Below are 11435 nucleotides of genomic sequence, written 5' to 3'. Positions count from 1 at the left end.
TGTTCTTGTAATTAAAACCAAATAAAATTTTAAAAAAAAAAAATTTAACCTAGCTAACCTAATTTTGTACCCAAAAAACGTAAATCCTAAAATTGTAGCTATTTGACCCGCATTGACCTTAAATTAATCATAAATGAATTGAATTTTTCGGCGAAAACGCATCATTAAGGAAGCTCTAGTCCTTGGATAAATAAAAAAAGTGAAAATAATCCATCATAAAATGATAAAGTCATTGTACAATCCGTCATAAAATGAGACCGGCAAGGTCAAAAACATTTCATGTGCTCTAAGTCCATAGACTACTTTACAACAATAAAGTGAACTATGATCGTATTTATTATGATGACAACATGATTAATTAACATATTACATTTTAAAATAAGTTTCTCTCTGTTCTATCTCCTCCATTATCCAACCAAATTGAAAACTCAACCGAAGAACAAGATCAATTGAAGCGGTCGAATAAGAAGCACAAGCGCAAGATTACTAATTTAACCTTTGATAGGAACGATACAATAATGGAAGATATGACAAGAAGAGGAAGAAAACTGATGGAGTTAAGAGTGAAGGAGTTAATGAATCCCTTTTATTTTTTATTTTATTTTTATAATTAGGTTAATTAGCTGTTAATTATAATAATATTTTTATATTAGAGCAAAATTTAAAAAGTAATGCTATTTGTGAGAGCTTGACAATTATTTTGTTATCATTGAGAATTTGCAAAACTTGATGGCTACCAATGAGAAAATCCCTAATTTTTATTGTAGTTTGTAAAGGGATTCAGCCTCTAAAGGTTCTTAGACATAACTGAATTAGGGGTACCTGGGTTTCAATCTTTTAACCAAACCCATGGCATGAAATCAAACTAAAAAGTAGAGCTGATCAATATTAGCTCGTCCCGGCCCAAAATATAGCGGGTTTTGGGCAGAATAGTCAGGCCCGATTTTTCGGGCCCGTCCTGCCCAACCTGGATTTTTTAAAAAAAATTATGGGGGCTTTGGACAACATAAAACTACAATTTTAGTTATAAATTTGGCCCGACCCTAAAATTATTCGTAAAGCCCGCCATGTTTTTGACCCGAAATAGCGGGGTTGGACACACAAATTTGGCGCGAAGCTTGGCCCGACATAGTGGATAGATTTTTATGGTCGCGACCTGAACCGAACCCGACCCGACCCGAACCGTATTTTGATTAGGTCTACTAAAAAGGAACGTATTGTTGGAAGAAAAGTGTTTTTTTTATTTGGATTAGGTGAAGCTATATCCTATAGGTGTAAGACCCTAGTTTTTTGAGCTGAACTGTATTGAACCGAACTTAAATGAACTTAACTTAACTTACTGAATTGAAATAAATAATACTTGTAAATAATAACCAATAAATAATTAATAATAAATACTAAATACTCCCTCCGTTTTTTAATGTTAGTTCCTTTTAAAATTTAAGACAATTCAACAAAAGTACAATTGTCACATAAGTTTCAATAGAATATAAACGATGTTGGTAGGAGACAAAAACAATTTTGGGGGTTGGGGGGGGGGGGGGGTTAATGAGGATACAAATTCAACTGAGAGTAAACAAGTGGATTTTTAGATATTTATAAAGGTGTAAAGGGGATAAATGTTGGACAAATAAGGATAGGTTCCAAAAGGGACCAATGAAAAAGAACAACTCAATTAGGAAAAAAGACTAACATTCAAGAGCGGATGAAGTAACTGATAACTTAATAATTAATTATTAATTATTAAATAATAATAATTAATAAATTATAACTTATACTCCCTCCATTCCTAAATGATCTTCCTATTTGGTGTTTGGGGTGGAAAATAAGAAAATGGAATCTTGTAATGATTGGGTGTAAGAGTAATGATTGGGTGTAAGAGAAAATAATAAACAAATGAAGAAAAGTAATAAAGAAATGAAGGAGATAAGATATTTTTATTAAAGTAATAAAAAATCATAAAAGTGGGGTTGGGTGGGTGAATGGGGAAATGTGAATGAATTAAATAAGGGATGGTGGGGAAATTTATGGTAAAAAATCATGTCCAAAAATAGAAACAAGAAGATCAAATAGGAACGACATTTATAGAAACTGGAAGATAAAAAAGGAATGGTGGGAGTAGTAATTAATAATAAAAATAGTAAATAATAAGTTATATATAAATAATACACCCTCCGTCCCAGATTACTTGTTACACTTATTTTTTTCGTCCGTCTCATATTAGTTGTTACACTTCTAAATTAGGAATGACACAACAACTATTATATTGTCTCTCTCTTCCCACTAATTTTTTTTGTCCCAACACCCTCTCTCATTCAATTAAAAAAAAAAATACCCCACTAACCCCTATCATATCTACTTTTTTCAATAAAATAACAATTGATAACCAAACAACCACTTATCACCTTAAACTTTGTGCAAAAGAAGTGTAACGAGTAATTAGGGACGGAGGGAGTAACAAATAACAAATTATAAAAAATAGTAATATAATAATAACATAGTACTCCTTAATAATAATAATATAATAATAATAATAGAAAGTTGAATTGAACTGAACATAACGGAAGTGAATGCTCCTGAGCTAAACTGAATTGAGTGAAAAATAAGCTCTGAAACTAAATTAAGCCAAAAAGAACAGGGCCTAAGAGTTGGTTTTTATTTAATTTGGTTAAATGTGGGAAGTATGGTTGTGGATACAACCCACTTAAGTTATAGCTGATCAACATGAGTCGGGCCAAAGAAAATAGCGGGGTTTGGACAGAATAGTTCGAGTTAGTATACAGGCCGCCCCGATTTTTTAAAAGATTTTTGCGGCTTTTTGGACAACGTAAAACTACAATTTGAGTTATAAATTTGGCCCGATCCGAAAAGCCCGTTATTTTTTGCCCAAAATAACGGGTTTTGGGCACACAAATTGGCCCTGAGCTTGGCCCCGCCCGACATATTTGGTAGATTTTCATGGTCGCGTCCCGGCCCAACTTGCCTTTTGATCAGGTCTAGCATAATTAATGTTAATAATTGCGCTTGTGTTTCAAGTTGAAACCCAATTCTCTAATAAATTTGCATTTAATGATAAGTCTAATAAATGCGGTTCAGTATAATTAATCAAACAAGTTAATTATTCAGTGAGATCAAGTGATTTGAATGCCTAGCTAGAGGTCGCTTCGGTTCGAGTAAAAATAATAATATTAATGCCACAACTTACTCTTGACTGAACCCGTAGGATCACACGTACAAGTAGTACACGACTGGATCAAATATTTAGGTGAATATAATATTCAATAAATACCCTAATTATGATTATTCGAAAATGATAGATGTTGGTTCCAGTGGGAGCTAAAATCATCAAAAGGCAAAAAAAGAATATTTTCCGAAAATGAAGATATTGCGGAAACGGAAATATGGTTTATGAAGGAAATATAAATATTACCGAAAACAGAAATATGGTTCGTTTCGGAAAATATTAACGGAAATAGAAATGTTGTCGGAATCAGAAATATTGTCACACTAGTAGAAAAAACATCATTTGCAGCGCGCGTAAACAGGCCTTTTTACAGCGTTTTTGGGCGCAGAAAATAATGGACTTTTATTCGCAGCGAACAAAAGCGCTGCAAAAAGACATTATTTGCAGCGCACCTTGTTTCACCCGCGCTGTGAAAAGTGTATTATTCGCAGCCTTTTACACTACGTAAGCGCTGCAAATAGTGTTTTTCGAAGGAAAATTTCTGACACTATTTGCAGCATTCGCTTAACGGTAGCGCGCTGCAAATAGTATATTTATTTAGCAAAAAAAAATTACTGCATTAATTATGCGTTGGTACTAGGTACTAGGCTCCATAATTTTTTTAGCACAAACATTGAACAAAACATAGTTTAACTACAACATTAATGATGCATTGGTAAAAACTGGGAGCCGGAGTTTAACTAGAGGTGACATAAACATCACGACATCAAATCCCTAATCTGATTCTACAGCAACATTCCCCTTCTTCTGGATTTTCTTCATGTAAAATTCCAACTCGTTTCGCTCCAAAATATATCTGCAATTGACAAATTTAAATTTACATGTTAGTTGATTGCAAATTTAAACTCGTGTCTGCTACCACTTCTCATATTCATGTCTGCTATCATCTACTTTTGCACTCAAATGCCAAGAACTCACCAAGTGTACCACAATGCCGTAACTTGATTACTTTATGGCTTACACCTTAAGCTTAAGGACTAAAGTATTACTTATAAATTTATAATTGATTCAGATTGTCCCACATTTATAAGCCTCAAAACCATATATGAAATATTTACTAATACTTCAAACTACTAATACTTCAAACCAATTGACGTGAAAGGGATCTAGCACAGCTTGTAGAAGCACATTAGGTTTCCAAACAACCATGGTATTGCAAATATAATAACAAAAGTATGTATGAAACCAATACTTTAGTCACGTCAATACATCTCCAAACAAGCAAGTCTCTGCAGAAAATTTATTTCAAAACTGAAAAACAAAGAAACCCATCACAAAATCAAAACTTAAATGACAAGTGAGTCAACAATACCTTTTGGATAACACGGCAACCATACATTTGCAAGCTAAGGGTCAGCACATGACCATCAAGCTTGACGGCAAGTTCTCTTCTTTGAATACTCATTCCATGCTCAAAGAACTGCAAGTAGCAGCAGATATTTTACATTAAACAATGTTTAGGTTATTTGATTTTTATATTTTAATAAAACTTATAATTGGACTTTTAAAGTTATTTTCATTATAAATCTTAATACCATAAAAGTGTATAAGTATGGAAGTATCTAAACTATGTGAAATTATTGAAAATTGCAAACCAACACATAAACTATGTGAAATTATATAGAACATATTACACCTAACAGATACATATAATTGTCAAACATTCAGAAGTTTTTGCTTAGAATCTGTTGAAATAGGTGACAGCGTGTAGTTTCAGAATCGAAATAGCATAGTAACTGGTTAAAGTATGTCTGCCAAGTCTTTGCATAGCAATGTTAGAGGATTTCTTTTTCCTTGAATTTACTAGGACGATCTACAGGGGGTGTGGGAATGGGGGGGGGGGGGGGGGGGGGGGGAGTGGAAGGAGGTGCCAGGCTGCCAGCGCCATTTCTGTATAAAACAACTGAACACCTTTCGGAATAACCTAAATACCTGACCTATTGTGAGACCAAGATACGAATTGTACCAATTTATATGTCCACTATGTTAATTTGTTAAGTAGGTTAGCTACAAGAAAGAGGAATGAGAGAACTGCTAAGCCAGGGGATGCTTCAGCTCTACACTAGTAAGCTAATAGTACCATGCTTAATATCTTAAAGCTAAGCATAGAGTTAGTTGTCAGGACTGGTAAAAGACTTCGAACTTGACAGGACATATATGATTCGCTTTGTGTAAAAAACAAAATGGATAGCTCACAGACACATAATCATATGTTTATACGCCATATTGGTTCCACCATACCTGCAAAACAGTGGTTTGGGTTTTTCTCAGACTCCACATTTGAAATTTTCGATTTCCAGCCACTTATTTTGGGATGAAATGCCTCAGCAGTATCTTTTGAGTACAAGTTGCACATGTTCAAGTCATCAGCTTCGCCGTGATATCATTCTTTTATTGTAGTTTTTCTTACATTTACCACGTTAAGCCAAACTGATTGATTATTTTGTCATTGCATATATGTAAGGACTAAAGCAAAGCAATATGGTCAATTTAGGTGCTCAAAAGTGGTCATTCGCGAGAAAAGTATTAGAACCAGGTAGTTTCCTGAATGTTAAGAACAAAATAAACCTCAAGGCATCAACCAGTACTAATGAAAAGGCATTACTTGTTTTTATCAAATTTTATCTCCAACTAAGTTCTCTTCCGAACATTTACTTTTGTCTTGGTGGTTTAAAGAGAGAAAGCTCACTAAAAAAAGCCTTGTACCCATAGTAAGCCCTACATAATTTGAGCATTAATTCCTGAATAGTTAGAAAGAGAACTTGGTTAAGCTTCAAAATGTCTCAATTTTAGTAGTCCTACAACACTCCTACTCTCCTAGAGTATATATTTTTGTATTCATACTTCTCTACAGATTATCCCCTAAATTTGTCAATGAAAACAGAATAATCACAAGCATCTATTTAGTTTAACTAAGCACACGTGCGAGGAGTACTACAACAGATAGCAAACTTTCCAATTTAAGCACATACAGAGTAACTTTCAGAAGAAGCTTGTCTTGAGAATAGGATTATGTGCATTACTCGGAGTCACATTTCTGAGAGAACAGTTAAACACTTGCTAGACGTCGAGTCCTTGATTAGAGAATAATGTCTACTGTTTAGTATATAGTTGTATAGTTTAAACAGTCCCAAAAAACAGATTGCAGTATATTAATAGCAGATTGTACCCAGTCTTCTTTGGGGAAAGAGAAGCACACACTATTTCAAATGCAAGCAGACTCTAAATAGTAGATCTTCGTCTTTAATGATCGATTAGTTAAAAACTATATCTAAAGCATTAACTTGTCATCTACTGTACCTGTCAAGAAGCTGCCAGCGATCACTAATTTTGGCATCCACATCATCAATTTCTTTTTCCAGTTTCTGAAGCATTACATCGACCTACCAGCATGAACATGACAAATATAATGAGTAAGTGTCACCTATATACTAAAGCTGGTCCATAAATCTGTAGATTAACCAGACTCACGGTCTACGAGCGCTGATGAGACCTCGTCCCCAACATCCACTTCAGCAGTTTGATCACTTTCTTCTCGAGCAGCCTTATAGGCCTTCAGAGAATCTGCTTCACCATCTGTACCCTCCTTCTCAACCATGGTATTATATATATCTATCTAAAAGGAAAAAACAAGAATTTTTCAAAATTTCAGTTTGCTAGGAGAAGTTTCAAGTACAATCGAACAACTGATAAGCCACACCAAACCTATTAATAGAAGCATTTAATAATTCGTTTTTTGTTACTAGCAATTCTCATGTTCCTCTTTTCTTTTGATGGAAGATTGTCAGAATGGAGGAGCATGTCACCATCAGCGTGAATGTGTGCAGTTGAAAAAGAGAATCTCAAGTATCAATAAGAAAGTAGCAAACCAAAAGACTCTTTAGGATAACTGGAAAAAATCAGGCAACTAAATTCAACTGTCAAGTCAAATCACCATATTCATCGAGAAGCCAAAGTTCCAAATTAAAGTTAAGAAATGAATCCCAAACTAGCCCCATATTATATATCTCTAATAATAGTAATAGGCAATCAAGTCAGTACCATCAATTAGATTACAATACGAGTAGCATAACTCTATGAACTTTCGATTGGATTTAGATACCAGAAACAAGCCAAACAAACATGAAGAAATCCAAAGAAAAATGATATCACAGCTCTGCCATGGAAATCATTAAATGATGAGAGATCAAGAGGACTTATGCTATCGTTGAAACCACCCTCCCCCGCTAAAAGAAAATAATGGAGGAAACAACAAATTTCACATGCTAAAGCTCATAACAAATGAGGAAGAAAAACCAAAATTAGATTTTTCACCTTTATGATAAGAATCACAGGAAAGAGATCTTTTTGTTAAAGTTATCATTTATCCAAAACATCTGCCTACTCTACAGGGCATACCTCTTTATTGACATGCCTCAAGAACTCCTCACGTTCCCTGCTACCTAACTGCAAAGTTAATGCAAAAATGATCAGTACCAATTCAGATCATTCCATCCAACAGGACTGAAGAAAAAAATGTTTATAGAATCTTCATACAGATGCAGAAGCCAAAACAGCCAACACACGACTAAGTTCACAGAGCTGCTTTTGTTTTTCAGCAGCTCTTGTTCACAGACCATCTATCGGCTCCACTTGTCATCCAGAAATTATATAATCAAAGAATTATGCTATGAAAACAATAATACCTGAAACAATTGGGCCATCAGATTAGAATCAATCACGGAGAACTTGCTGCTGAAAAGCAGCAGGGTTTACAGAAGACCCACAGAACACAACACAATAAACAGATTCCAAAATAAGATGCTAAAATAAAACAGTTGGTTTTTAAGATAGGCCAACATCATCAAAATCAAAACTGGGGATTAAGCAATCAAAATTACCTGATTAGCTTTTAGAAATAAAATCTCATAAATATATTCTAAAAAAGAACAAAAACCTTCCTTAGCCCGAAACTCTGTTAACATCTATTTCCCTCTCCTCTTTCCACCCCCAGCAATTATCTACACCACCATCATAAATAAGACCACGAAACCCCTTCCCCTCCACCTCCAACAGATTCACAGTTACCAAAGAAAAAGGGTATAATTAAGAATTTGATACTCTAATAAGCATAAACGGCAACAAAGTCATACCCCTAATTCATTAAATTGAAAAAACTAACAAAAAACACAAACCTAAAATGACCTAAACCAATCTCTCAACCAAAAAACCCAGAAATTTACATCAAATTAACAAGTCAAATGAAGAACAACAAATCAACCCTAAAAATAATCACATCAGATAAACATTAATCAAACTAATTCGAAGAAAACTAAGGGTTTAAGAAAACGAGGCGAAGGTAAAAGAATAAGTAGTACCCTTCAGTGTCACGCTAGTTTCCAATTATTACCTGAACACATTCAACAACCAAAATTAATCAAAAAGTTGAAGAAATTAGGGATTTAGAAAAAACCCCAAACCAATGCAGACAAAACCCTAGAAAAAGACGGCGATGAAAAATTCGAAAAGGGAGATATTACCTTGCCTACTATGCAAGAAACTGGAAGAATCATGGTTCAACTCGTGTGGCTTTGCTTCTCCTACTCTGAATTCTTGGTGAGAGCGTAAATCGGCACCAAATTCGAATCGGCACCAAATTCGAATCGGCACCAAATTCGCTCAATATCATATGATAACGCCGACATTCCTTCGAACAACGGTGAAAATGGCGGAATTCCAACCTTAGCCATGTTAGATCTGAAGAAGAAAGAGAGAGAGAGAGAGAGAGGATGCTAGGGTTTGAGGGAATGTGAAATTGTGAATGGGCGAGCGGAGAAAGTCAGATAGCCAGAGTGATGAAAAGAAAAGTCACAGCGCGCCCACTTCGAGACTAAGCTGCAAGTATAACTTTTTCGCAACCACCACAGACCCCCCAGGCTGCAGTGGAAATATTATCGAAATCGGAAATATTATCGAAATCAGAAATATTTTCGGAAACGTAACTATTATTCGAATCGAAAATAAATTCTGGAATCGGAAGCACAACGAGCGACAGGTCAACAAGCGAGCCAGCCCATCGCTTGACGAGCCAGCCCACGAAGCACAACGCCAGCTAGGGATGGCAGTGGGTAATGGACCCGACCCGGATCCGTGGATCCAGATCCGTTTTCAACGGATCTGGATCCTCAATTTTTTGACCCGACGGATCCTGGTAGGATATGGATCATTGGTTTTAAAAACGGATCTGGGTCGGGTCCTAAGTCATTACCCGGATCCAGATCCGTTTACCCGTTTTTATAAAAAAAATATATAAAATATAAAAGTAAAGACTTAAGACTTGTAGTATTATTGAAGTTTTTGAACTTTTAGTATTATTTATGTTGGATTTGTTAAATTTTATTTTAGTAAATGCTTGTATGGAAAAATAGCTTTGTTATTGAAGTTTTATTAAACTATGTTTTAAGGTTAAAATGAAAATTAGTTTCGTTTGATGAAAAAATAAGTTAGGATCCGTTTTGGATCCGTTTTGGACCCGGATCCGTAGGATCCGTCGGATCTGGATCTGGATCCTCAATTTAATTACCCAGCGGATCCGGGTAGGATCTTGATCCTTGCCTAAAAAACGGGTCTGGATCTGGATCCTAGAGGATCCGGTCCAGATCCTACCCGTTGCCATCCCTAACGCCAGCGTCGAGTACAAGGCCCAGCGCTAGCGCTGAGCACAAGGCCCAACACCAGCACCAGGCCCAACGTCTAGCGCATGGGTTGCGAGCTACGGGTGTGCAGCAACAAGCCAGTGAGCAGCCAACCGAGCACAAGGAAGCAGCAGTGCCTAGCGTGGGAAGAAAGCTATGCATGGGGAAGCAGCAGCAGCTGCGAGCTTGGCGTGCGCGACAAGAAAGCTTGGGCGCCAAGGTTACTTGTGCGACAAGTAACTTGGGCCACAAGCTGTCTGTTTTCCTAATCCTACATACTTAAGAGTTTTATGACTATCCTAATACCTAAACAGTTTGGGATTATCCTAAAGTCTTAAGAGTTTGTGATTAACCTAAATCCTAGTTCTAAGGGTTTTGGTTTTCCTAATTCTAGTAGGGTATGACTATCTATTCTCCTATAAATATATGACTCATGGTCATAAATTTAATACACAACTTGAATTCATAATATTAAGTATTCTTGCCTATCACACATAGTGAGTTCTCGAGTGCATAATACCTTAGACGATATCCTAGTTGGTTGAAGATAAGGCGGATCCGAACGTGCTGTGGACTATTTACGGAGGGGTGACATTTGGAGCTCTGTACTTGTTCTTGTTCGGTTCGGGAGCAGCTAGGGAAGACACGCATCACATAGTATGTATACTAAATTATGTTAATTGATTATGTTACAAATAATTTGGATTCTGACATTTATGGTTTATTCCGCATGTCAATTAGATTGTTCATTACCTAACAGTGGTATCAAGAACCTTTAATTAATTGCTTAATCAATTATATTAACATGGATTAAATATTATAAATTTGCAAAGAATTAAAGGGATGAAAAATTTCGTTTAATTGATTGCAACTTCAGGCAATTATTTAATTATGTTAGCAGGATTTTCGGCAGTTTTGTCAATTTTGATAAGAATCTTATGTTTTATAGTGAATTCCGCATGTAAATGGTGTTTTGAAATTTTGATTTTTTTTTTTCCGCCGAACCCAGAATTCCCAAATTCGAAGCCAAACTATGACTTTTCGGAGGTTTTTGTTTTTCGTACGCAAAATTTGTAATTTAATTATGAAGTTAAACTAATATTTGCGAATCTTGTTTGTAAATCCTGAATTAATAATTGTCCTACTGCATAAGTTAAGCAATTTTGAATTCGTTAATTATACAGCCTAATTTGTAATTATAATTAATTTGTTGAATTACGAATAAATTAAAGATCTCTTTTCGTTTTTCATAATTAATTGATAATTTAATTAGGTCCTATGATTAAAAACCACCTAAAAATTAGTTAAAGTTTGGATCTTTAAAGTTTTTAAGAACCTTAATTTTAATCCCTAAATTCATGTAATCGGAAATTGTTTCAATTAATAAATTTTCGATCTTTCGCCTAATTTTATGAAATTAATATGATTTATTAATTTTTCATAATATTAAAAATATAAATATTCTTTATTTTTATAAAACGTTCACGAACTTTCACATACGAATAAGGCCGCAAGGG

General features: G+C 35.0%; 1 protein-coding gene across 8 annotated transcripts; it reads right to left on the bottom strand.

Moving 5' to 3' along the window:
- Positions 1-3837: 3837 nt before the first annotated feature.
- Positions 3838-9148, bottom strand: LOC130459090 (pumilio homolog 1). 8 transcript variants are annotated; one of them, XR_008923829.1, is made up of 8 exons: positions 8764-9138; positions 8602-8633; positions 7781-7929; positions 7559-7690; positions 6716-6860; positions 6545-6627; positions 4557-4664; positions 3838-4040 (listed from the first exon to the last, which is right to left on the bottom strand). XR_008923829.1 is itself a non-coding variant. In XM_056832877.1 (7 exons), the coding sequence occupies exons 3-6, from the start codon at positions 7605-7607 to the stop codon at positions 4646-4648; spliced, it is 294 nt and encodes a 97-aa protein (XP_056688855.1). In that variant the 5' UTR covers positions 7608-7690; positions 8602-8633; positions 8764-9148; the 3' UTR covers positions 3838-4040; positions 4557-4645. The 8 variants fall into 8 exon arrangements, 3 of the variants coding, with proteins under 3 accessions (XP_056688855.1, XP_056688856.1, XP_056688857.1); XR_008923830.1 differs by having other exon boundaries at positions 6716-6856; positions 7643-7690; positions 8764-9136; XR_008923827.1 differs by having other exon boundaries at positions 7643-7690; positions 8764-9130.
- Between the last annotated feature and the right edge of the window lie 2287 nt (positions 9149-11435).

Source organism: Spinacia oleracea, chromosome 6 (assembly GCF_020520425.1).
Source record: "Spinacia oleracea cultivar Varoflay chromosome 6, BTI_SOV_V1, whole genome shotgun sequence".
Classification (NCBI taxonomy): domain Eukaryota; kingdom Viridiplantae; phylum Streptophyta; class Magnoliopsida; order Caryophyllales; family Amaranthaceae; genus Spinacia; species Spinacia oleracea.
Note: the sequence above shows the minus strand (reverse complement) of the source record. Positions and strands in the feature narration are given on the sequence as shown.

Excerpts from the sequence above, each read along its gene's own strand:
- LOC130459090 (XM_056832877.1), bottom strand. The coding sequence starts at position 7,607 with ATGATAACTTTAACAAAAAGATCTCTTTCCTGTGATTCTTATCATAAA. Across the intron at positions 6,857-7,558 it reads CTGTGATTCTTATCATAAAG|ATATATATAATACCATGGTT; the intron begins GTGAAAAATCTA and ends CCTTTTAGATAG. Across the intron at positions 6,628-6,713 it reads CATCAGCGCTCGTAGACCGT|GTCGATGTAATGCTTCAGAA; the intron begins GAGTCTGGTTAA and ends TCATGCTGGTAG.